Raw genomic sequence first — 26,433 nt, 5'->3', positions numbered from 1 at the left:
GTGTGTACATGTAAGTAGTCACAGAAAATGTCTGGTTCCCTCAATAGGATAATAAAAAAATCTTTTTGGCCTTTTATGGAAATCAGATGTAAGGCTTGAGTCATGTTAAGGATTGCAACTTATTGGTCTTTTGGCTGAAATTAGAACTTATGAAATATGTGGGGTGTGACACCCTGCCACCCAACTCAATTAGAGATTGATCAAGCAGGAAGGATTCAATTCCTTGTAAAAATAAACAAACATTTACTTATAAACAGGCTGACAATGTTACACAATGCAGCCATAGTGTTACTGCAGCATACAGTGTTACTACAGCATAGGTAACAACATGGGTAAAGTGTTATTGCAGTACAGGCAGTTAATACACCATAGGTAACCACATGAATAAAGTGTTATTGCAGTGCAGGCAGTTACCACTGCATAGGTAATGAGATGGGTAAAGTATTACTGCAGTACAAGCAGTTACTACAGCATAGGTAATGAGATGGATAAAGTATTACTGCAGGCAGGCACAGTTACTACAGCATAGGTAATGAGATGGGTAAAGTGTTATTGCAGTGCAGGCACAGTTACTACAGCATAGGTAATGAGATGGGTAAAGTGTTACTGCAGGGCAGGCACAGTTACTACAGCACAGGTAATGAGATGGGTAAAGTGTTACTGCAGGGCAGGCACAGTTACCACAGCATAGGTAATGAGATGGGTAAAGTGTTACTGCAGGGCAGGCACAGTTACCACAGCATAGGTAATGAGATGGGTAAAGTGTTACTGCAGGGCAGGCACAGTTACCACAGCACAGGTAATGAGATGGGTAAAGTGTTACTGCAGGGCAGGCACAGTTACCACAGCATAGGTAATGAGATGGGTAAAGTGTTACTGCAGGGCAGGCACAGTTACCACAGCATAGGTAATGAGATGGGTAAAGTGTTACTGCAGGGCAGGCACAGTTACTACAGCACAGGTAATGAGATGGGTAAAGTGTTACTGCAGGGCAGGCACAGTTACCACAGCATAGGTAATGAGATGGGTAAAGTGTTACTGCAGGGCAGGCACAGTTACTACAGCACAGGTAATGAGATGGGTAAAGTGTTACTGCAGGGCAGGCACAGTTACCACAGCATAGGTAATGAGATGGGTAAAGTGTTACTGCAGGGCAGGCACAGTTACCACAGCATAGGTAATGAGATGGGTAAAGTGTTACTGCAGGGCAGGCACAGTTACCACAGCATAGGTAATGAGATGGGTAAAGTGTTACTGCAGGGCAGGCACAGTTACCACAGCATAGGTAATGAGATGGGTAAAGTGTTACTGCAGGGCAGGCACAGTTACCACAGCATAGGTAATGAGATGGGTAAAGTGTTACTGCAGGGCAGGCACAGTTACTACAGCATAGGTAATGAGATGGGTAAAGTGTTACTGCAGGGCAGGCACAGTTACTACAGCACAGGTAATGAGATGGGTAAAGTGTTACTGCAGGGCAGGCACAGTTACCACAGCATAGGTAATGAGATGGGTAAAGTGTTACTGCAGGGCAGGCACAGTTACTACAGCATAGGTAATGAGATGGGTAAAGTGTTACTGCAGGGCAGGCACAGTTACCACAGCATAGGTAATGAGATGGGTAAAGTGTTACTGCAGTGCAGGCACAGTTACCACAGCACAGGTAATGAGATGGGTAAAGTGTTACTGCAGGGCAGGCACAGTTACTACAGCACAGGTAATGAGATGGGTAAAGTGTTACTGCAGGGCAGGCACAGTTACTACAGCACAGGTAATGAGATGGGTAAAGTGTTACTGCAGGGCAGGCACAGTTACCACAGCACAGGTAATGAGATGGGTAAAGTGTTACTGCAGGGCAGGCACAGCGTTATTGCAGCAGGGGTAGAGCGTTACTACAGGCAGGTGACAGCCCCACACGTCTATAGTTGTTGTCTCTGCCGCAGCCAGCGAACAGCTCCCAGCTACTGTCACTTCGCCTGGGCGCCCTGCTCACCGGCTGTTCGCCACTTCCGCCGGAAGCACGTGACTTCTTTCCGCGCGCATGGGTGTGTCCGTGACGTAACAGACCATGTGGACGCCGCTGTAACCTTAGCGACCGATTGTAGACAGCGGAGCAGGGATGGAGCTGGAAGGTGAGAGAGGGAGAGAAAGAGGGAAATGCGGAGGGGTGAGAGGGGGAGGGAGAGAGGCCGGAGCAGGGATGGAGCTGGAAGGTGAGAGAGGGAGAGAAAGAGGGAAATGCGGAGGGGTGAGAGGGGGAGGGAGAGAGGCCGGAGCAGGGATGGAGCTGGAAGGTGAGAGAGGGAGAGAAAGAGCGAAATGCGGAGGGGTGAGAGGGGAGGGAGAGGAGGGAGAGAGGCCGGAGCAGGGATGGAGCTGGAAGGTGAGAGAGGGAGAGAAAGAGCGAAATGCGGAGGGGTGAGAGGGGAGGGAGAGAGGCCGGAGCAGGGATGGAGCTGGAAGGTGAGAGAGGGAGAGAAAGAGCGAAATGCGGAGGGGTAAGAGGGGGAGGGAGAGAGGCCGGAGCAGAGATGGAGCTGGAAGGTGAGAGAGGGAGAGAAAGAGCGAAATGCGGAGGGGTGAGAGGGGAGGGAGAGGAGGGAGAGAGGCCGGAGCAGGGATGGAGCTGGAAGGTGAGAGAGGGAGAGAAAGAGGGAAATGCGGAGGGGTGAGAGGGGGGAGGGAGAGGAGGGAGAGAGGCCGGAGCAGGGATGGAGCTGGAAGGTGAGAGAGGGAGAGAAAGAGCGAAATGCGGAGGGGTGAGAGGGGAGGGGGAGGGAGAGGCCGGAGCAGGGATGGAGCTGGAAGGTGAGAGAGGGAGAGAAAGAGCGAAATGCGGAGGGGTGAGAGGGGAGGGAGAGGAGGGAGAGAGGCCGGAGCAGGGATGGAGCTGGAAGGTGAGAGAGGGAGAGAAAGAGCGAAATGCGGAGGGGTAAGAGGGGGAGGGAGAGGAGGGAGAGAGGCCGGAGCAGGGATGGAGCTGGAAGGTGAGAGAGGGAGAGAAAGAGCGAAATGCGGAGGGGTAAGAGGGGGAGGGAGAGGAGGGAGAGAGGCTGGAGCAGGGATGGAGCTGGAAGGTGAGAGAGGGAGAGAAAGAGCGAAATGCGGAGGGGTGAGAGGCCGGAGCAGGGATGGAGCTGGAAGGTGAGAGAGGGAGAGAAAGAGCGAAATGCGGAGGGGTAAGAGGGGGAGGGAGAGGCCGGAGCAGGGATGGTTTTGCCTCTGCGAGGCGTGGGCACCGCTAAAGCCCAAGATGACCTCGGAGACCTTTGGCTCTGGACGTAACTCCTCAGGCTGCCCCTGCTGGAGCTCGCTTCAGCCTTGCACAAAGTGCAATAATCTCTCTCAGTTTCATTGCTTTGCAGGAAAGCCTCCTCCCTAATCTGTTTCTTACCATTTCCACCTCCCTGCAGGGAAGCTGAGGCAGCTCTCCTTTGGCACTACCCAGGAAAGGAGGCAATTCCCCTATTATTGTGCCCCGGACCGGCTGGGCACGGAGCTGGTCCCCATCCGGGGGCCCCCTCACATCGGACCAGCCACCTATGAAGTGGATAAGGTAAACAACATTATCTGATGGGTCTGTGCAAGCAAATGACTTTTTTATTTATCAATCACCAATTCAAGATTTCGTTTGACAGAATTGTAGAAAAGAAAGTTACAGTCACTTTCCTCCTTTCTCCGCTCCCATTTAAATTGCCCCTGGAATAAATGGGATCTTTCTAGGGGGTGCTATCTTGCTCTTTTCTAAGGCAAAGCCCATCATCAGTGCAATTAATCTAGCTTTCCTTCTCTGCTCCACTTTTATTTCCCCCATATTACCAGGGGTGGCTGCTACCTATACAATGCAGTATGACTTGCTAATCTTTTCATTCCAGCATATGTTTAGTACCAGCTATCCCCCTGCTGATATTAAACTATGGACCAGAACTAGATACTTATACAGTCCAGAGATGTTTCCCATAGACACACAGTAGCAGAAAAGCTCTCAGTACTATCCTTCTATCCGTATCAATCATGGGTGTCTCAGCATTATTTGTATATTCCTTATTTGTTTATTTATTCATTAAACATTTTCTAGACAGTCATTCCATATTTTGATCACAATGGTTTACAGATAACGTTCATAATATCAATATAAAAGAAAACATTTATAAAATAAAATAGTAATAAATTAAAATACACATCAATTAAATAAATTAATTAATACAAATTATCACTGTCGCCCACTCAGTCCTCCTTATTGTCCCCCAGATCAGTTCAGACAGTTGGGTTTTCTTTCCTACCAGGAGATGGAGACAGAGAAGAAAAGCTTTACAGTACTTCTGGTTCGTAAGACAATGTGCCGCCTGCCGTTGCTTAGTATTCTCTATCTCCAGCAGATGGTAGAGATGCAAAACCTACAGTCAAACTTGGAGAACAAATTGTTTCCAGGGGTGTTAGGTTCTGGACTGGGACCATCTCCCTGGTAGGCTAGGGGTGAGCAGGGGTCAGTGGCCCTTGTTTGGCTGGTGCCCTGTCCTGGAGAGGGATTTGACAGCCAGTGGTTCCAGTTGCTTCCCCTGAAGACTTCTCTCAGGAAAGTATTTCTTTTCCTCTTTGTCCAGGCAGGCCAGGCCACACAAGTGGGTTATGCACGCCTACCAGCAAATGGAGACAAACTGACTCACTGATGTCTTTCTCATATAGTACTCTACCGAAATCAGTCTCCCAGTATTCTCCATCTCTAGCAGATGATGGACATGCATATTCACTTGTGTGTCTAGGCCTGTTGCGACATGTTGACTGGCTGACTCCTGAGGTGATAGCAAGGTCTCCCTCAGTTGAGAGTGCCACTTATAAAATTCTGGGACTACTCGGAGGTGAAGGCTGTTAGCCCTCTTCTTCATGGTCTTGGGCCTTGCTTCCAGCTAAGATAAGGAAGCCTGGGACTCAGTTTTGCTTACCCTGCCTTGCTTAGGTTCTCTTTCAGCAAGCGGTTTTCTCTCTCTCCTCTGGCTGGGTCCCGGGGCAATGCTGAGCAGCTGATTTGGGATGAGGCAGAAGGCAAAGAACTGGCAATGATATGAAAAATTGCAGCTCTTATTGACAAAAGCTCAATGAGGAGATGCAGCTTCCTGGACTATTGGTGCCGACACGTCTCATTGAGCAGAGATTGTGTGTGTTTTTTCTTTTTTTTTTATTGTTGAGAAGAGTACAAACAATGTATAAAGAAAAACATTAAAGTCAGTGAGCCGTCAGAGTGTGTGTGTCATCGGCAGGTGGAGTGGGCTGAAGGTAGAGGCCGCTGGAGCTTCACATCTACCAGCCCTCGTTCCCCGCGGATTGAGCCTTTGGGTGCCAGGGCCAGCAGGACTTAGGTGGGCCTCAAGGTTGGTTTGCGAGAGTAGTTGGTTCAGCCCAGAGACAGCAGTTGATAGATGGCATAGTCCTACCCCGGTCTGGGTACGGTACTAAAACTCGGACGCTAATGGAACGGATAGTAGCTGGAGGCACTCAAACAAAGATAGGCCGAAGCCTGATAAATCCACGTCCTGGGAATAGGCTAGGTGAGGCGTCAATGACAGGCTTGGATCAGGGCCAGTGGCAAGCGGAGGTCGTGACAAGCAATGTAGAATTCAGAATGCGGAGAAGTCTATAGCGTAGTCAATCAAGGCGATGGTCTGATCATGGAGAAGTCAAGCGTAGTCAGGCGTAGCAGAGGGCTGGGTCTGGAGATAAGCAATAGAGTAGTTGGGTGTAGCAGAGGTCCGGGTCTGGAGATGGGCAATAGAGTAGTCAGGCGTAGCGGAGGTCTGGATCTGGAGATAGGCAGTAGAGTAGTTGGGTGTAGGAGAGGATCTGGAGATAGGCAATAGAGTAGTCAGGCGTAGCGGAGGTCTGGATCTGGAGATAACCTGAAGCGTAGTCCAACAAAGCAAAGTCAATATCTGTAGAGTCAGTCCAACAGATAGATAGGGCAGGAACGATGAAGACAGAAACCGGGAACAACGAAGGTCAGGAACAAGGAATAGAGAGGATTCTCTATCAGCAACGAGTTCAAGGAGTACAAGGAGACCTGTTGCAAAGGCAACGCTATGGAGCGAGGCCTGAGCTTAAATACACTGGAGAGTCTGATGTCATCATCCGGGGCTGCGGCCAGGTTCCCGCTGCAGGCCCTTCAAAAGGATTAGCGATGTGCGTGTGCCTAGACAGGGGCATGGTACGGGTGGCGGCGTCTCTCCGCAGGCTACGCGGAGAGGCCCGACGAGCAAGGGCATCTTGGCTGGCAACACTGGGGACCATGGCACAGCTGGAGGCACCGGGGGCGGCCCACCGCTGCTAGCGAGCAGGAACTAGGAGCTGGAGTCTGTGTAAGAAGGTGAGGGGGCCGTGCCGCAGGTCTGCTGTTGATGGCACGCGTAACAATAACAAGCAGGGGAGGTGGGGGAATCAGGTGGAAGAAGACGACAGTGCTCTCTCTAAGGACTCCTGGAATGAATCTGGTTCGTCCCCGGGTACTTGGGAGAGTTGGCTTTGGAGGAGGGTGAAATCTCACAAACCTGGAACTGCACAAAGCTATGCTGCATCTCTTCCATTGGGACGAGTTGCCTGGCTTGTTGGCTCAGACGCTGAGGGCACTGGAGTTGGAGGCAGTTGAGGCAGATTTGACAAAGACGCAGAAGAAAGACCCTATTATGGTCAGTTTGTGGAAGGCAACCTGTTTCTTTCTCCTTCATGAAGCGGTTCAAGAATTGATTTGGAGTGGAGTGCTCCAGAGGCTAACTTTAAGGGAGGTATGTCCCTTGCGAGAAACTACCCCTTGGATCCTAATGCAAGGGAACAGTTACATTTCCAGAAAGTGCATGCCCTAGTGTGTGCTTTAACTTAAGAGAACCACCATTCCGGTGAAAGGTGGAGCTGCTCTGAAGGATGCTCCGGATCGGAAGATTGAGCTATCCTAGAGCAAATCTATGGCCATGAATTTTCAAGTCTCCGCTTGTTGCTTTATGGTAGTTCAGGCCAATTTGCAGGGAGGTGCAAGGGAGAATATTGGCCTTACTTAGAGCCAGGAGCTGCTTTTTTGGGCAGATGCAAGCCATGATTTGGCGTGTACTGCAGCTTGAGGAGTGGCTTGTGTGATAGCGGCTAGATGGGTGGCTGGTGGGCATGAGGAACGCCTGGTAACTTGCCTACCTAGTGCAAAGGTGGCAGACCTCACGCGTCACCTAGATAGGATTTTAGACAGTGCTGGGGAGGAGCCAGCTGTCATGGTACATGTGGGCACCAACATAGGAAAATGTAGGAGGGAAGTTCTGGAAGCCAAATTTAGGCTCTTAGGTAGAAAGCTGAAATCCAGAACCTCCAGGGTAGCATTCTCTGAAATGCTTCCTGTTCCACACGCAGGTCCCCAGAGGCAGGCAGAGCCCCAGAGTCTCAATGCATGGATGAGATGATGGTGCAGGGAAGAGGAATTCAGTTTTGTTAGGAACCGGGGAATCTTTTGGGGAAGGGAGAAACTTTTCTGAAGGGATGGGCTTCACCTTAACCAGGGTGGAACCAGACTGCTGGCGCTAACCTTTAAAAAGGAGATAGAGCAGCTTTTAAACTAGAACAAAGGGAAAAGCCGACAGTCGCTCAGCAGCACATGGTTCGGAGAGAGGTATCTTCAAAGGATACTAATGATGCATTAGAATTAGGGCATCCCAACAGTGAGGTTCCAATAATAAGAAAAGTAGTCCAAGTGCCTGTAATTAAAAACTCACCTGAGCTAAAAGATTCCAATTTATCCCTATCAATTAAAAAGCAGAATGAAAATACAAACAAAAAACAAACTTTGAAATGTCTGTATGCTAATGCCAGAAGTCTAAGAAGTAAGATGGGAGAATTAGAATGTATAGCAGTGAATGATGACATAGACTTAATTGGCATCTCAGAGACATGGTGGAAGGAGGATAACCAATGGGACAGTGCTATACCGGGGTACAAATTATATCGCAATGACAGAGAGGAGCACCCGGGAGGCGGTGTGGCGCTTTATGTCCAGGATGGCATAGAGTCCAACAGGATAAACATCCTGCATGAGACTAAATGCACAATTGAATCTTTATGGGTAGAAATCCCTTGTATGTTGGGGAAGACTATAGTGATAGGAGTATACTACCGTCCACTTGGCCAAAATGATGTGATGGACAGTGAAATGCTAAGAAAAATTAGGGAAGCTAACCAAACTAGTAGTGCAGTAATAATGGGAGATTTCAATTACCCCAATATTGACTGGGTAAATGAAACATAAGGGCATGCTAGAGAGATAAAGTTCCTTGATGGAATAAATGACAGTTTTATGGAGCAATTGGTTCAGGAACCATCAAGAGAGGGAGCAATTTTAGATCTAATTCTCAGTGGAGCACAGGATTTGGTGAGAGATAACGGTGGTGGGGCCGCTTGGCAGTAGTTATCATCATATGATCAAATTTGAATTAATGACTGGAAGGGGGACAGTAAGCAAATCCACAGCTGTAGCACTAAACTTTGAAAAGTTAAATTTTGATTAAATGAGAGAGATTGTTTTAAAAAAATTGGAAAATGCAGCTACAAAGGTAAAAAGTGTGCAAGAGGCGCAGACATTGTTAAAAAAATAATAATCCTAGAAACACAGTCCGGATGTATTCCATGCATTAAGAAAGGTGGAAGGAAGGCAAAACGATTACCAGAATGGTTAAAAGGTGAGGTGAAAGAGGCTATTTTATCCAAAAGTTCTTCATTCAAAAATTGGAAGAAGGATCCATCAGAAGAAAATAGGATAAAGCATAAGCATTGGCAAGACAGGCTAAGAAAGAATTTGAAAAGAAGTTGGCCATAGAGGTAAAATCTCAAAATAAAAGTTTTTTAAATATATCCGAAGCAGAATGCCTGAGAGGGAGTCAGTTGCACCGTTAGATGATCGAAAGATTAAAGAGGCACTTAGAGAAGATAAGGCCATTGTGGAAAGATTAAACGATTTCATTGCTTCGGTGTTTACTGAAGAGGATGTTGGAGAGATACCCGTTCCGGAGAAGGTTTTCATGGGTGATGATTCAGATCAACTGATCCAAATCACGGTGAACCTGGAAGATGTGGTAGGCCTGATTGACAAACTGAAGAGTAGTAAATCACCTGGACCAGATGGTATACACCCCAGAGTTCTGAAGGAACTAAAAAATGAAATTTCAGACCTATTTCAATTAATTTGTAACCTATCATTAAAATCATCCGATGTACCTGAAGATTGGAAGATGGCCAATGTAACCCCTATATTTAAAAAGGGATCCAGGGGTGATTCGGAAAATTATAGACTGGTGAGCCTGACTTCAGTGCCGGGAAAAATCATGGAAACTGTTATAAAGAATAAAATCACAAAACATTTAGATAGGCATGGTTTGATGGGACACAGCCAACATGGATTTACCCAAGGGAAGTCTTACCTCACAAATCTCCTACATTTTTTTGAAGGGTGAATAAATATGTGGACAAAGGTGAACCAGTAGATGAGTTGTGTTTGGATTTTCAGAAAGCAGTCACAGTCCCGCATGAGAGGCTTCTAAGAAAACTAAAAAGTCATTGGATAGGAGGTGATGTCCTTTCATGGATTACAAAGTGGTTAAAAGACAGGAAACAGAGAGTAGGATTAAATGGTCAATTTTCTCGGTGGAAAACAGTAAACAGTGGCATGCATCAGGGATCTCTACTTGGACCTGTGCTTTTTAATATATTTATAAATGATCTGAAAAGGAATACGACGAGTGAGGTGATCAGATTTGCAGATGACACAGAATTATTCAGAGTAATGAAATCACAGGTAGTTTGTGATAAATTGCAGGAGGACCTTGTGAGACTGGAAGAATGGGTGTTGAAATGCAGATAAAATTTAATGTGGACAAGTGCAAGGTGATGCATATAGGGAAAAATAACCCTTGCTGTAGTTACACGATGTTAGGTTCCATATTAGGTGCTACCACCCAGGAAAAAGATCTAGGCATCATAATGGATAATACATTGAAATCGTCGGCTCTTTGTGCTGCGGCAGTCAAAAAAGCAAACAGAATGTTAGGAATTATTAGAAAGGGAATGGAGAATGAAACAGAGGATGTCATAATGCCTCTCTGTCGCTCCATGATGAGACCGCACCTTGAATACTGTGTACAATTCTGGACGCCGCATCTCAAAAAGGATATAGTTGCATTGGAGAAGGTACAGAGAATGGCGACCAAAATAATAAAGGGGATCGAACGGTTCCCCTATGAGGAAAGGCTAAAGAGGTTAGGGCTGTTCATCTTGGAGAAGAGACAGCTGAGGGGGATATGACAGAGGTCTATAAAATCATGGAAGGATTAGAACAGGTAAATGTGAATTGTTTATTTACTCTTTCAGATAATACAAGGTCTAGGGGGCACTCCTTGAAGTTAGCAAGTAGCACATTTAAAACAAATTGTAGAAAATTCTTTTTCACTCAGTGCACAATAAAGCTCTGGAGTTTGTTGCCAGAGGATGTGGTAAGGGCAGTTAATGTAGCTGGGTTTAGAAAAGGTTTGGATAAGTTCCTGAAGGCGAAGTCCATTAACTGCTATTAATCAAGTTGACTTAGGGGTCGATTTTAAGACCCACGCACGCGAGTGTCCATGTCCGTGCAGTTCCCAGCACGGGCACATGGACACGCCGATTTTATAACATGCGAACGCTGGCATACCTAGGGACACATTTTGAGTAAAAGTGTAAACATGATGTTCCTTATCACGGACTGGATGCTGTAACTGCAGAGACGGATCCACCATGTGGTACATCCGAGGAATCCCTGGATTGGGGATTCATTTCAAGTTCTGGGTTTCCTGGTGTCGGCACTACTCCTAGTTCCTTGGGCGTTTGCTTACATGGGACCCTTACAAGGATCCCTTCTGTCATGTGTTTTTTTTATTGCGGCCTCTATCTTTTGGAACTCTCTTCTGGAGGCTCTGCATCTGGGAGATAGCATGAAGACATTCAAGACCTTGCTTAAAACTTTTCTTTTCAGTCAAGCCTATTAACAACTTCTGAAAGTTTTTTAGTGCTTGATGGAGCAAGATCTGTAGAGCGTGCAAGGTGTTATGTTATATATTTTAAAGTTTTGTTGTGATATCCATGCTTTTATGATTGTTTTACATCACTTAGTGCTTATGCATACGTGATTCATATGTTTTAAATAAAGATGAAGATGGTGGAGTCCTCAATTGGAGGTTTTCGAGCTCATGCTGCCCCTGTCTGGGTAGGATAGATTGAGTTTTTCCAGGGGGCTCTCACAGAACAATTGTCCAGAAAAATGGAGTTGGAAATTCCGGCTTAGGTCATGGTGACAACGAATACCAGTCTCTGAGGCTGGGGAGCTCTTTGTTAGGGACAAATACTACAGGGTCTGTGGTCAACGTTGGTAGCCTCATGATTTATTAATTATTTGGATACTGGATGATCAGAAAAGCATTGGTGTTCTTCCTTCCATTGGTGTGGAACAGGGCGGTGAAGATCTTGTCTAACAATACGACAGCAATAGCTTATATCAGCGGACAGGGGGTACCAAGAGCCCAGCAGTTTCCTTAGATGTTGGAATGTTATTCCATTGGTGGAGAGACATCTGAATATCCTGTCAGTGGCTCATGTGGCCTGGACAGAGAATGTTCATGCAGAGTTCCTGAGCAGACACATATTGGGCCCTGGAAAATGAGAGTTGGCGCAAGAGAAGTTTCACTCTTCAAGGCTATTTGGGGGACTTCTCCAGGTGGATTTGATAGTGAGCAGATTGAAGACCAAGGGTCCATGATTCTTCAGTCGAAGACGAGAGGCAAGGTCAGAGGTCCTTGATGCCTTTCCCGGCCTTAGGCTCAAGAGTTCCTATTTTGTCTCTTTTTTTCTTTCTTCCTTGGCCTCTGATAGGCAAGGTAGTCAGGAAGATGGAAAAACAATTCTGGTGCTCGGGAATGGCCCAGGTGATCATGATTTGTGGACACGACAAACTTCAAGCTGGAGGGTTCCTCAAGCTTCAGTCATATTCCTGGTCTATTTTATCAGGGTGGATTGTGCTTTGACTCGCAGCCTGCCTTCTGAGAGGAGAAGGTTGAGGAAGTCTTCTCAACCATGATTTCTCTAGCGGGTTTGGAAGGTATTGGGGGCTAGGTGTCAAGAGATGGGGATTGGCCCGCTTCAGGCCTCACTCCCGCAGATTCTTGTCTTTCTACAGCGGGGTTTATAGAAAGGTCTCAGCTCTCTTAAAATGCAGATAGCGTTGTTGGCTTGTTACACAGGCTTCTCTAACGTCACACCCGAATGTAGTGAAATTTATCAGAGGGGTGCAGCATTTGTGTCCACCAGTTTGGCAGGTTGTGTTGGTTTTGAGGGCATTGTTGAAGGTCCTTACTCTTTATAGGTATTTACTCAGCAAAACATATTTCAGAACTACAGGCTGTTGTTGTGCAGGGACCCCCTTCCTTCAGTTTTCAGAGGGTGGGATTTCCAGACAGTACCGTTGCTTTTGCCAAAGATAGTTTCTTCTTCCCATGTAAGTTAATCATTAGAATTGCCTGCTTTTCAGAGGTTATATTCGTCTTTGTCCCATTCCAAGGAACTTAATGTTTTGGATGTGAGCAGGATCTGCTGAGATATTTGAAGGTTACCAATGGGGTTCACATATCAAATCATCTGTTTGTGTTACTCAGTGGGTGTAACGGGAGAGAAGGCATTGACAGCATCCATTGCCAGATGGATCAAGGAGGCGATAGCTTCTGCCTATATTTGCAAGGGTCGAAAGGTTCCCGTGGGCCTTCAGGCTCATTCCACTAGGTGTAGGTGGCATCTTGAGCTGAATGTCAGTTAGTCTCTCTGCAGGAGGTCTGCAAGGCGGCCCCCCTTGGTCGTCGTGGCACATTTTTTTCCCCAAACATTATAGGCTGGATGTTTGCTGAGAGTGTGCTGTGAATGGGTCTCTTGGATTTCCGCCTAGTTTAGGAAAGCTAAACAGTTATCTGAACTCATCTGAAGATGATAAGGAAAGGAAAATTGGTTCTTACTTGCTAATTTTCTTTCCTTCATTCTCACAGATTAGTCCAGAATCCTGCCCGGATTTTCAGAAGACTGTTCTTACTTGTGTCTGGCCTGCATATGTCTTCAAATGTGTCAGCAGGTTTTTTCCATTGGTGTTCAAATTACTTTAATTGGTGAGGGATTTCCAGTTAAGGATGTGGTTACTGATAGTTTCTTCTTTTCCTTACTTGACGATAAGAGGGTTAGTTGTTTGATCTTAGCTTCGGCACACTGTCTTATGTAGCAACAGTACAGTAAAGCTTTTCTTCCCTGTCGCCATCTGCTGGGAGGGGAGACAAACCCATGCGTCTGGACTGATCTGTGGGACCCAAGGAAAGAAAATTAGCAGGGAAGAAGTAATTGTCCCATGTGGGTTACATTTCGTTTTATCTAATTTTGGGAAACGGATAGTTTTTCTTATGTGAAAGAACAGGATGACTCTGCCCTAAGTTTGTGGTATTTTTTCCTAAGTGTAGGTGACTGGAATAATGTACTACCTGAATGCGAAACCCCAGAGTAAAAAGGGTTATACACTGGGTGCGAGAGCAGCACAGCGATTTCCCCCAAGCTGGAAGGTAAGAAGAGTGTTTTGTTCAGCCCTGGGACACAGTTTCTTGTTTTGCTTCTCTGTGGGTGAGGGGAGAACAGCCAGGCAGAGTGTAATGGTGTCTGGAGCCATGAAATGCTACCACAGCAGCCCTTGTAAACACTGTCACAATTAGGTAGAAGAGGAGGAAAAGATCTCAGACCTGCACTGATGCCTGCCTGTCAAACTGTTACTGATCAAAAACTCGCAACCCTGACCCAAACATTCCTTCGCATTTCTGTCTGTAATTCTTTTTATCTCTTTTCATAAAATAAAGAACTTAGCTTATTGCAGAGAGGCCTTTTCTTCTTTCAGCTTTTCTCTGCTTCACTTAGAGAAGTGCTAAACCACAACCAACCGAGGATGGCATAAGCTGCTTCAGGGTAATTTTAGCACTGAAAATATCCCAGGCAGTGTTTACAAGCACTGGTGTGTTAGCATATTTTGATCTGGAGCCATACAGATGTTATGGCAGACAGTAAGTAATATTCCACACACTCAGTGCTGTGTATCAGGAATGGCTTTTTTGGGAGGGGAAATAATATTTCCCTGTACATATAACCAGATCAGTCCAGACTCCTGAGGTTTTGCCTCCCCTCCAGCAGATGGAGACAGAGAGAGCTTTACTGACACTGCAGCTTAACACAAGGAGCCTCCTGCAGTCCCTCAGTATTTCTCTGTCTCCAGCAGATAGTGGAGGTGCAAAGCCTGCAGTCTGTCTGAAAAAAAAGAAGAGAGAAAAAAGGAAGATAGTTTTCCTTCTGAAGATTTTACCCTGTTTGCCCCCCCGGTTCATGAGACAGACAAGCAGGGAGCTGGGTCCCTTTATTGCTCGGTCCTTTGATGCTGGGCAGGGCTGACAGCTGGGGGTCCCGGTTCCCTCGCCCTGTGGAGTGGTTGAAGCTTGGAGCCATTCTTCACTGAGAGAAGTGATAATTTTCATTCACTTAAAGTAAAAAAAAAAATAAAAAGAACTTTTCCTCCCGATCGTGAGAGTTGAGCAGAGAAGCAAGGCTGCCGTGGGATGGCACGTGTTTCTCCCGGCTCTGCTACTCTTGGGCTCTGGCGCCTTGACTTTGTTTTCCATTCTCCCAGCGACTTCTCCCCCCCCCCCCCTTCTCCCAGCTGTTTAATATGCCCCGTGGTGCAGCTTTGCTGCTTGCGGAGATGCGTGCGACGGAAAATGCTCCTGGTACCTCTCTGGAGGGGAATGCACTTTGGAGACCATAGCTACATCTCTTCTGGCCAGTCAATGGGAGCCTGGCCATCTCTCTCCACTGCGGCAGCCCGCCAATGATCCCTTCCCACTGAGCGTGGGAACGGCGGCCATTTTGTGAAGTTTTAACTCTGCTGTGCGAGCCACGGCGAGGGAGGGAGAGTTCCCTCCTCATTTGTCTCCGATGGGGGTGGCCTCCGGGGGAGGTCCAGAGACCACGGATCCCCACTCTGAAAGTGGGGAGTGCTCCCAGGGGGATTCAGAGGACTCCACTATTTTTTCTTCAGACTTTGGGTACTTGCCAGGTTCTTATGGCCTGGATTGGCCACTGTTGGAAACAGGATGCTGGGCTTGATGGACCCTTGGACCCTTGGTCTGACCCAGTATGGCATTTTCTTATGTTCTTATGTTTCTTATGTCCTTCTCCTGCACAAGGCATATAGGACCAGAAAGGATGCATGCCATTGGGCTCTTCAGGGGGCCTCAGGGAGGCCTGCAAAGAGGCCCAGACCCTCGGGAGCCATGGGGGCCATAAGAGATGGATTCCCGGGGACTGGGTACCCTCCTTGTCTACGGGGAGCTCCTCTGAAGCTTCGGAGGCAGAGTATCCTCAGCGTCAGGACCTCTCCGGGACAGATCCAGGTTCAGTGCATCAGGACCCAGGACAAGCTTTGACTAATGTTTCAGCTGTCGACAGGGATGACCCCCATAGTAGTCCGATTGTTTCGCAAGGAGGAACTGGGTCCTCTCTTACCCGCTGTTCTAGAAGAGTTGGGTATAGAGATCCCGCAGGAGGAGTTGGAACGGGGAGCAGTGGACCCGGTCATGGTTGGCCGCCAGGGTCCAGCGAGGTCCTTTCCATTTCATAAGTTGGTGAGCGCGTTGCTGTTCAGGGAGTGGGATTCTGCTGAAACAGGCCTCAAGGTCAGCAGAACCATGAATAAATTGTACTCCTTGCCAGAGGAGGCGCTGGACTCCTGAAGGTCCCGAAGGTGGATGCGTCTATTTCGACTGTTAAAAAGAGGACAACCATTCCAGTGGCCGGCGCTATAGCACTCAAGGACCTCCAGGATAGGAAACTGGAGGTGCACCTCAAGATTTTTGAATTGTCTGCCCTCGGGGTTCAGGCTGCTATGTGTAGCAGTTTTATGTGAGGGCAGGCCTATGCTGGGTTCAGCAGTTACAGGCCGATAAGGCCTTGGAGTCTGAGGTGAGGCAAGCTGAGAGGCCGGAGGCTGTGGTGGCATACAGTGCGGATGCCTTGTACGATCTTGCCAGAATCTCCTCCGGGACTATGATGTGGGCAGTTTCGGCCCAGAGACTTCTCTGGTTGAGGAACTGGTCGGCCGATGTTTCATCCAAGACTCGTTTGGAAGCATTACCCTTTAAAGATTCGTCAACAACACAACAAAAGAATGCTTCCATAAATTACTTATTTTAAAAAATCTGAAACCCCTCCTCCACCTGCAGGACTTCCGAACAGTTCTCCAAGCCATCTTATTCTCAAAAATAGATTACTGCAATTCCCTTCTAATCGGTCTTCCAGCTATCACCACCAAACCACTTCAAATGCTACAGAATTCTGCAGCAAGAATCTTAACCAATACCAGAAGAGGAGAACATATCACCCCCATTATTATGTACTTACATTGGCTCCCTATTAAATTCAGAATTCAGTATAAAGTGCTAACCATGATCCACAAAACTATTCACTCCCTAACCTCGCTCGAACTATCCTACCCTCTTCAACATCACTCAGCCTCCAGACCAATCAGAACAACATACCTAGGCACCCTTCATGTTCCCACCGCTAAGTCAGCTCACAAGAAACGAGCCTTCTCAATTGCTGGACCCATACAATGGAACAATCTCCCTTCAGAACTCCGCACTGAACCCTGCCTGCGGACGTTCAAAAAAAAACTGAAGACCTGGCTCTTCACAAGAGCATTTACTTAAAGTCCTTTTTACCTGATCTTTTACTTGACCCTACATTATAGTACTTTGGTTCGGTTGAGTTTAACTGCTCGTAGTTCCCCTTACTCCTCCTTATCATGTAATCCATGTTTTGATTCTCATGTTTTCCTTTTTGCAATTTCCCCTTAATCCCCACATGTAATCCATGTTCAATTCCATTCTGGTTCTATATTTGTTCAATTTTGTTCATATTGTTTGCTGTAATTTCCAATTGTTGGTTCTCTGTAAACCGAAGCGATATGTATTTGTACATGATCTCCGGTTTAAAAAAGTTTTTAAATAAATAAATGAAGTTGCTCTTTGGCAAGGACATGGAAGAGATGATCAAGCTTCTCGATGAGAATAAGGTCCATAAGTTGCCTGAAAATAAGCCGAAAGGGAAAAGCTCCTTTTCTTCTCAGGCCTGCTTCAGAGGAAGTCGGCGTTTTTGACTGCTCAAGATGTCAGGGAGTATTCAGAGGCAGTCCTCAAGCAGGCAGCCATCTTGGGGCCAGTCCTTTCGAGGGCGTTGGCCTGATAGAGATGACTCCTCCCTAGGTGGTGGAGCAAAATCCTCCCAATGTTGTCAGATTGGTCCACTCCTCGGTTCCAAGGATAGGGGGTCGGTTGGCCCTTTTCTACGAGGAGTGGACCAAAATCACGTTGGACCAGTGGGTCTTAAGCTTAATAAGTCGAGGTTACGCTTTAGAGTTTGCTCGTCTGCTAAAGGATCGTTTTCTGATTTTCTCATGTTCATATGAGGAAAAAGAGTGTGCAGTGAGGGAGACTGTCGGTCATCTGCGCAGCCTAAGAGCCATAATTCCTGTCCCCCTGGAGGAACGAGGCGCAGGATGCTACACCATTTATTTCATTATCCCCAAGATGGAGGGCATGTTCCACCCAATTCTCGATTTAAAGAAGGTCAACAATGCCTTAAGGGTGCCCCAGTTCCGGATGGAAACTCTGCGCTCGGTGATTGTCTCGGTGAACAAGGGGGAGTTCCTAGCATCCCTGGATTTGACCGAAGCATACTTGCACATCGGAATTCAACCCAATCATCAAAGATATCTGTGGTTTATGATTTGGGGGAACATTTTCAATTTTGCGCTCTCTCCTTTGGGCTGACAATGGTGCTCCAAGGTCTCTCTCCTGCCCCGTGCACATCAGCCCTTCTCCCCCCATCGAATACAGTTCTTCCGGATTTCCACACCCCATATGCATGACTCTGTACTTCTTGGCATTGAATCTCAGCTGCCATATCTTCGACCACTCTTCCAGTTTCCTTAAATCCCGTCTCATTCTCTCCACTCCTTCCAGTGTGTCCACTCTGTTGCAGATCTTAGTGTCATCCGCAAAAAGACAAACCTTACCTTCTATCCCGTCCACAATGTCGCTCACAAAGATATTGAACAGGACCGGTCCCAACACCGACCCTTGTGGCACTCCGCTCAACACCGCTCTCTCTTCAGAGTAAGTTCCATTTACCATCACACATTGACTTCTGTCCGTCAACCAGTTTGCAATCCAGGTCACCACCTTGGCACTCACTCCTAAGCTTCTTATTTTATTCACCAGTCTCCTGTACGGAACCGTATTAAAAGCTTTGCTGAAATCCAAGTAGATGACATTGAGCGCTCTTCCTTGATCCAATTCCTTGGTTACCCAGTCAAAAAACTCTATCAGATTTGTCTGACAGGATCTTCCCCTGGTGAATCCATGCTGCCTCTGGTCCAGCAGTTCTTCCGACTGTAGATAGTTCAGTATTCCTTCTTTTAACAGTGACTCCATTACTTTTCCCACCACCGAGGTGAGGCTAACCGGTCTGTAATTACCAGCCTCTTCTCTGTTTTCACTCTTGTGAAGCGGGATCACCACCGCTCTTCTCCAGTCACTTGGCACCACTCCCGTTTCTAGGGATCTATTGAACAGGTCACACAGTAGACCCGCCAGCACATCTCTGAGCTCCCTCAGTGTTTGGTGGATTCTTAGGGCAACAGTGATGTTATCTCCTAGGGGGAGGAGCCCCGTAGGGAGACTGATGCACCGGGCTAGACTCAATAGCACAAACACAGAGAGAGTTTCTTTTATTGTACAGCTAGGATGACCACTAGAGGTGGCAGTAGAGAGCAGGTTAGCTGTAGCAGTCTGTAATCCTTGGCGAGGGAGACCCGTCCCACAATGGTGGTGTAAGGCCCCAACGCAGATGTCCAACAAGGCATTGTAGGAGAGACTGCAGATGTTAAACACAGTCCTGTAGCTAAGTAGAAAGAATCCCAATGAGCAATAGAGAGGACAGGTATTAGCAGTCCGTGGTTCTCGGCAGAGGAGACCCATTCCACAATGGTGGTGTAGGGTCTGATGCAGAGAGGTAGCGAGGAACTGATGAGAGACGAACTAGTAGAAGTTGTACTCACTCTCTGTAGCTGATAGATGGATTTCCAGCAAGTTGAAGAATGGAGCAGGCACCAGGAAAGACACACAGGCCTCGAGGAGCAAGTACCTGTAAGAGAATAGGCACCTGTAAATAAGTAGAGGGCTCCCGAGGAGCGGGTACCCAGGTTAGAGAACCCCAAAGGGTGAAGATAGCTTCCAGTGGATAGAAGCAGCAGAGTAGCTTCAGACCAAGGCAACCGATCCTTGCTAACTCGACTAGCAGTAAAAGAGAGAGGGTTTAAATCCCTCAGGGTTGGGGAACTTCCGGGGCTGGCGCTGGGTATTTCCCGCGCTGGACCCTTTAAACGAAGCGCTGACGTCGCCGCCGCGCACGTCCATATGACGTCAGGGGGAGTGGCCTCACCGGCGGCAGCGCTCCTGCTGCGAAGGGAGGCCTCCCAGCGTTTCCAGGCCCGCCGATCCGCTGCGAGAGCGGGTAAGCACGGGGTACTGTTGCACCTGAGTGGTCGACCGGCGCAACAGTACCCCCTCTTCAAGGACCCCCTCCGATAGGTTGTCATCCTCTGTCGTCCAGTCCACTTCATCCTCTGTAATCCAATCCTGTTCACTATCCTCAGTCTCCAAACTGGATAACTCCGAAGTCTGCAGGAAGGAAAGTCCCTCTTGTAAGGCGTTCATGGAGTCAGGAATGATTGATGAGGATACCGCGGAACCCCTTTGAGTACTCTGTTGCAAACGAGTATGTAATTGCTGAATCTCCTGTTCCTTATAAGCCAGAATGGTTAGTAGGCCTTGGGTGGTTTGTCCATGAGATTTCCTCAGCTTCTCATTCTCCAAAGTCTTATGACTCAACTGTTCTTTTAACTGTGCTAGCACCTCCAATGGATTAAATAGTCCTGAAGATTCAGCTCTTCCAGGGTCTTTTCCAATCTCGGCACGGGGAACTATAGGTTCCGATATAACAGTAGCCGCCTTCATGTACCGAGACGGTTCTGAAACTGCAAAGCCATGGCCTGAGTGGTTGACTGGCGCAACACTGGGTGCATACGGGGAAAGGAAAATGGGTTCTTAGCAGGGATCAGTGTCAGGGGGAGCGTCTGCTCGATCTGTCCGTGTAGCAATTTGTCAGTACTGGGAAGAACGGCTCAGGTTTTGTGTGGGCGAGTTTGTCAGTTTTCTGGTTCCTCTCCCCTCTACTTGTTCAGGGGAATTGAATTATTCACTTAGTTGGGTTTTGTTGTATTTCTATCATGCTTGGGTACAGTTCAATACTGAGGGAGTGCAGGAGGCTCCTTGTGTTAAGTGTCAGTGCCAGTAAAGCTCTCTCTGTCTCCATCTGCTGGAGGGGAGGCAAAACCTCAGGAGTCTGGACTGATCTGTACAGGAATGAAAATTAGCAGGTAAGAACCAAGTTTCCTTTTTACTGGCAATTTCTGTGCATAAATAATTGCAGAAAACTGCCATACGCAGTAAATCATCAAAGAGCTTGCAACAGTTGCTCATTTTCAGCTCATAGACAGTAATTGTATTTTCTTTACTAACTGACAGGATGTTCCACCACCCTCACTGTGGATCAAGGAGAGGATATTTACACCTAATTTTGCACCATTTTCTGCCAATGCAGAACGGTTTGAGACGAGGATATCAGACAGCATGCTATTCCCTGGGTATGTTTGTGTCTGAGCCAGGCTGAACATTGCAAGTGACAGCTGGCAGCAGAAACTTTCTCACAGAAGCAAGGTGAACTAGGAAGGGAGTGGTACTGAAAGTCTGTTATCTAATTTAATAAGGATTTCCTGGTCTCTTGGGTCTAGGATGGCCCACTGCACCTTGGAATTCCAGGGCAACACTGGGCCCAGAAATGTGAGATAACTTAGGAACTAAATGTCTAGTCCTAAAAACCCCAGGCTAAGCATTGGGGTACCCGAGTCCAGAACCCCAAGCTAGAGACTCTGTCTTGGAACAGAGGAACTGTACCCCAGGACCCCCGAATCAGGACACCGAATTGTTGAATGTGCAATGTTCTTTTGCAATGGAAGCTGTTTGGGGAAGGTCCTTACACTGGCACAGTTGTCACCATTGTGCAATGCTTGATGTATGTACAGCTGTCTGTCGCTCTCACCTCTTGCTTCTCTGGATTTGGGTAAGACCTGGGAGAACAGCTGGCAGCAGGAGCAGCATGGGGGGGATGGGGGAACTGGAGAAACGTCGTACATACAGTGAGTCTTGCGTGTTGCTGACAGCTGTGCTGCTGTAAGTGCAATCCCCAAAGAGAAGCACTTTTTTATAACTGTATGCCTCTCTAGTGCGCCTCTTCAGTTATTTTATGTGCACAAATCATTTTATATGTGTAAAAACCCCATCATTTGTGCTTATAAGACGTTTTATGCACGGAAAATACAATTTATATGTGCTGTGCATATTTTTCTGCACATATTTTTGGGTTAGTGTGTTTTTTAAGACCCAATGCATTACCATACCACTAGCTTACTGCATTCAGAGTTAACTCAGTTTTTACTTTCTGACAGGCCAATGCAATAACCTGTTCATTAAGAGCCTGTGTGCTGAATTTCAATGCACAGTTTTAATTTTTTTAAATTTTTTTATTTGCATTTTCACCCCCTGTTAAATGTAAACCAGCATGATGTGATCCTTATCTCGAATGCCAGTATAGAAAAACAATAAATAAATAAATAAATAAATTCCAATGCAGTAAACTAATGTTATGCTAACGCATTGGGAGTTAAAATGATCGCTCAGCACAGTCTGAACACACATTTTAACTTAGGAGGGGAGGAGCTGAACGAGAGAGAACGTAAAGGAGCGGATCTCTTATTGTGCCCCTAAAATTGCTTCTCACTGCTTATATCCCTGGGGCCGCTCTGTGGTGGCGCCACTAACTTCGGGGGCCGCTCTGTGGTGGCGCCGCTAACTTCGGGGGCCGCTCTGTGGTGGCGCCCCTAACTTTGGGGGCCGCTCTGTGACGGCGCCCCTAACTTTGGGGGCCGCTCTGTGACGGCGCCCCTAACTTCGGGGGCCGCTCTGTGGTGGCGCCCCTAACTTTGGGGGCCGCTCTGTGGTGGCGCCCCTAACTTCGGGGACCGCTCTGTGGTGGCGCCCCTAACTTCGGGGGCCGCTCTGTGGCGGCGCCCCTAACTTCGGGGGCCGCTCTGTGGCGGCGCCCCTAACTTTGGGGGCCGCTCTGTGACGGCGCCCCTAACTTTGGGGGCCGCTCTGTGGCGGCGCCCCTAACTTCGGGGGCCGCTCTCTGGTGGTGCTCCTAGCCTGCTATCTGGCCACAGTTAGGCTTAAAAAATGAACGCAGTGTCGAGCTGCTGCCGATTGTCCTTGCAGGTGGAGGGGAAGCCCCATCGGCAGATGGATTGTTAGAAAGTTTACTCCATCTCTGACCAGGAGTACAGTTGCTAGCGTTAAGAAGATGTGCGCTCAGCCTGCACGCATCTCTGCACTGGGAGAGATGCTTAATGCCCTCATGTGCATGGAATTTGCATGCGAGAGCGCTGAGCTGACCTCACATTTTGTGAGCTTAAAACTCCTTGATGTAAGGAGTAAGGTTTATGCCTACAAAATGTTCTTTCGGGCATACGCACCTGTATGCATTGGCCTGTGAGTAAAACAAAATATAAGCTAAAATTTATCTCAGATTTTATTACATTGGACCCTTGCTGCCTATTAGCCGTTTGCATTTTGCAGCTACTGACAGATATATGTCTTATTTACTGACAGATATGTCTTATTTACTGACAGATATGTCTTATTTACTGACAGATATGTCTAATTTACTGACAGATATGTCTTATTTACTGACAGATATATGTCTAATTTACTGACAGATATGTCTTATTTACTGACAGATATTTGTCTAATTTACTGACAGATATTTGTCTAATTTACTGACAGATATATGTCTTATTTACTGACAGATATATGTCTTATTTACTGACAGATATGTCTAATTTACTGACAGATATATGTCTTATTTACTGACAGATATGTGTCTAATTTACTGACAGATATGTCTTATTTACTGACAGATATGTGTCTTATTTACTGACAGATATGTGTCTAATTTACTGACAGATATGTCTTATTTACTGACAGATATTTGTCTAATTTACTGACAGATATTTGTCTTATTTACTGACAGATATGTGTCTAATTTACTGACAGATATGTCTTATTTACTGACAGATATTTGTCTTATTTACTGACAGATATGTGTCTAATTTACTGACAGATATGTCTTATTTACTGACAGATATATGTCTTATTTACTGACAGATATATGTCTTATTTACTGACAGATATGTCTAATTTACTGACAGATATATGTCTTATTTACTGACAGATATGTGTCTAATTTACTGACAGATATGTCTTATTTACTGACAGATATGTGTCTTATTTACTGACAGATATGTGTCTAATTTACTGACAGATATGTCTTATTTACTGACAGATATTTGTCTAATTTACTGACAGATATTTGTCTTATTTACTGACAGATATGTGTCTAATTTACTGACAGATATGTCTTATTTACTGACAGATATTTGTCTTATTTACTGACAGATATGTGTCTAATTTACTGACAGATATGTCTTATTTACTGACAGATATTTGTCTAATTTACTGACAGATATGTCTTATTTACTGACAGATATGTGTCTAATTTACTGACAGATATGTCTTATTTACTGACAGATATGTGTCTTATTTACTGACAGATATGTGTCTAATTTACTGACAGATATGTCTTATTTACTGACAGATATTTGTCTAATTTACTGACAGATATTTGTCTTATTTACTGACAGATATGTGTCTTATTTACTGACAGATATTTGTCTAATTTACTGACAGATATATGTCTTATTTACTGACAGATATTTGTCTAATTTACTGACAGATATGTCTTATTTACTGACAGATATTTGTCTAATTTACTGACAGATATATGTCTAATTTACTGACAGATATGTCTTATTTACTGACAGATATGTGTCTTATTTACTGACAGATATGTCTTATTTACTGACAGATATGTGTCTTATTTACTGACAGATATTTGTCTAATTTACTGACAGATATGTCTTATTTACTGACAGATATGTGTCTTATTTACTGACAGATATATGTCTAATTTACTGACAGATATGTCTTATTTACTGACAGATATGTGTCTTATTTACTGTAATAGCTGAGTAGCCATCCCAGAACTAAGTAGATCCAATCTGGCTGCTTTAAATCTGTCTCTTAGGACAGTATTTCCCAACTTTTTCATGCCCAAGACACGTTGTGTGGCACACCAGGTCCTCTGGAGCAGGCAGTGAGGGCATGGAGAGGAATTGTATGGGCAAAAAGGTAGGAAACCACTGAAAGCATGCCAGGCTCTCTTCCAGATTTTACAAGAAAGGAAGGAAGGGGGCAGAGACACACATGAAGCCATCACAATGGAGCATCCCCTGTATAGAATGAGTCGGTCACGCCCAGTGCTCAGTGCACACTCTCCCCGTCAGATGACGCCGGAGCCCGTCTGCGCTGCCCTGTACATCCTGCAGGCTTACCCATGTTATGTATTTATTTATGAACCTTTATATGCCGGCATTCGGAGAACACATCCCGCCGGGTCACAGAAAGGAGCTATCGCTGGGGCTGAGAACTGGGCCCAGCTGGTTGGGAAACCCTGTCCTGGGGGTGCTGTTGCTTTAATAGGCTTCTGGGATTTTTCTGCCTTTAGCCCCGGATCCTACAGCTGTGAAGTGCATCAGAACAGGAAAGTCTCGTGGCCAATGAAGTTTGGGGCCCCAGACTGGTCTTTGGTTCCTTCACTGGCAAAGAGGACCTTGAAGTCAGAGGTAAAGACTATGCAATGGTTTCTCCGGATGATGATAGTTATAAAAAGGTTGCCCTGCGCCCAGATTCACAGCATCCATCTTTTAGCAGCTGCCGCTCTCCTCCAGATGTACGACTGCCACTAATCCTGAGCTCACACATGCACAAACTTTTAGGGTCCCTTCTAGCAGAACACTGCATTATTATTTGTATTCACAGTTCTAAAAACCTCAATTGTGTCAGCCCAAAATGAAGGCTTTGAAATGTATCTGAACTGGAGAGGAGCGACCTCATGGTCCTCCTTGGGCTCTGCTGCGTTATGTGTCAGGAGGATACATTTCATGGGGCTGTGACACATGGACAGAATGGGGGTTTGCCCCACTATGTACTGTGCATCTGCATCATTGTCTTAACTCCAACTGTGCCAACCTTTCATCAGGGAGATTTCATTCCCTGCTTCAGCAGATACTTGGTCCCCTATATTCTGCTTCCTTCCCTGTGAGTCTCCCTCATACAGGAGTGAATTCTGCTCACACGTTTCCAGTCCATTGGCTTAGGAAGAAAATATCTGTGAACCTTCTTGTCATGGACCTTTCTTTTTCTCTGTATTGTAATTGGCAGCCTGTGTTAAACATGAATTTGAGCAGAATAGACTGGTGGAAGCTGGACAAGTGGAGAGAGGCTCTGCCAAACCCTGCGAGTTAGGCTGGGGAGGTTTCTGAAAAGTAATGAATGCATGCATTCCACTTTTATTTCAGCTCTTAACAGATAAAGAATTCCGAAAGAAACGAAGCAGAATAGCCTACCTGAGCCTCTACTACAGCTAAAAAACCAGCTGGACCTCTGCTGTCTGGCGAATCTGATAAGGAAGTGCAAGTCTCAAAGGCTTTGAGTTAATTCAATAAAAAGGTTATCACGTGCCAGACTCGTGGGTGACTTCTTTCTCTGTGTTCAGCAGACTCTTATCCTGCCGTAGTGCTGAGGATGGGGTGCCGACTCTTTGAAGCTTAATATTATCCTGCTATTTTCAACCTGGTTATGAAGAAACAGTTTTTGTTTGATTTAAAGATGTGGCAGTGATCTGTGGCCTAAATGAGAGGTTGCTGAAAGTGATATGTGGCCCTCCGCATCGTTACATTCGAGAGACAGAATTAGGAAAGCTATCACTGTTATCCTCAGCCCTCTGAACGAGGCAGCTGTACAGACCAGAACCCTTAGGAGGACTCTGATGGAATATTAGAAAATCAAACTTCATGGCAGATAAATACCACCTGCTCCATCAGCTCTGCCCATTTTACTTTCCGGTTGCCAAATTGCAGTCTGCTTAACTTCCCAACTTCCTTTCCCTCAACTAAACATCCCCTGTGCT

The 26,433-nt window shown here is 46.4% G+C and overlaps 2 protein-coding genes across 3 annotated transcripts; both read left to right on the top strand.

Annotated features, from left to right (window-relative positions):
* Positions 1-591: 591 nt before the first annotated feature.
* LOC115074234 (suprabasin-like) lies at positions 592-2,026 on the top strand. Its single transcript, XM_029573524.1, has 2 exons — positions 592-1,825; positions 1,944-2,026. Exons 1-2 carry the CDS (start codon positions 592-594, stop codon positions 2,024-2,026), a joined length of 1,317 nt encoding a protein of 438 aa, XP_029429384.1.
* A 9-nt stretch (positions 2,027-2,035) lies between these two features.
* LOC115074474 (protein pitchfork-like) lies at positions 2,036-25,984 on the top strand. Of its 2 annotated transcripts, none has more exons than XM_029573948.1 (6): positions 2,036-2,132; positions 3,414-3,556; positions 13,536-13,634; positions 20,757-20,875; positions 24,970-25,087; positions 25,823-25,984. In XM_029573948.1, the coding sequence occupies exons 1-6, from the start codon at positions 2,120-2,122 to the stop codon at positions 25,889-25,891; spliced, it is 561 nt and encodes a 186-aa protein (XP_029429808.1). In that variant the 5' UTR covers positions 2,036-2,119; the 3' UTR covers positions 25,892-25,984. The 2 variants fall into 2 exon arrangements, with proteins under 2 accessions (XP_029429808.1, XP_029429809.1); XM_029573949.1 differs by lacking the exon at positions 2,036-2,132 and adding an exon at positions 3,117-3,144.
* Positions 25,985-26,433: the final 449 nt, after the last annotated feature.

Source organism: Rhinatrema bivittatum, chromosome 12 (assembly GCF_901001135.1).
Source record: "Rhinatrema bivittatum chromosome 12, aRhiBiv1.1, whole genome shotgun sequence".
NCBI classification, from domain to species: Eukaryota; Metazoa; Chordata; class Amphibia; order Gymnophiona; family Rhinatrematidae; genus Rhinatrema; species Rhinatrema bivittatum.
The sequence above is the reverse complement of the archived record's forward strand: the minus strand, read 5'-3'. Positions and strand labels throughout refer to the sequence as shown.

Excerpts from the sequence above, each read along its gene's own strand:
- LOC115074234 (XM_029573524.1), top strand. The coding sequence starts at position 592 with ATGGGTAAAGTGTTACTGCAGGGCAGGCACAGTTACTACAGCACAGGT. Across the intron at positions 1,826-1,943 it reads GCACAGTTACCACAGCACAG|CCAGCGAACAGCTCCCAGCT; the intron begins GTAATGAGATGG and ends TCTCTGCCGCAG.
- LOC115074474 (XM_029573948.1), top strand. Across the intron at positions 3,557-13,535 it reads CCACCTATGAAGTGGATAAG|GTGACTGGAATAATGTACTA; the intron begins GTAAACAACATT and ends TCCTAAGTGTAG. Across the intron at positions 13,635-20,756 it reads GATTTCCCCCAAGCTGGAAG|GATGTTCCACCACCCTCACT; the intron begins GTAAGAAGAGTG and ends ACTAACTGACAG.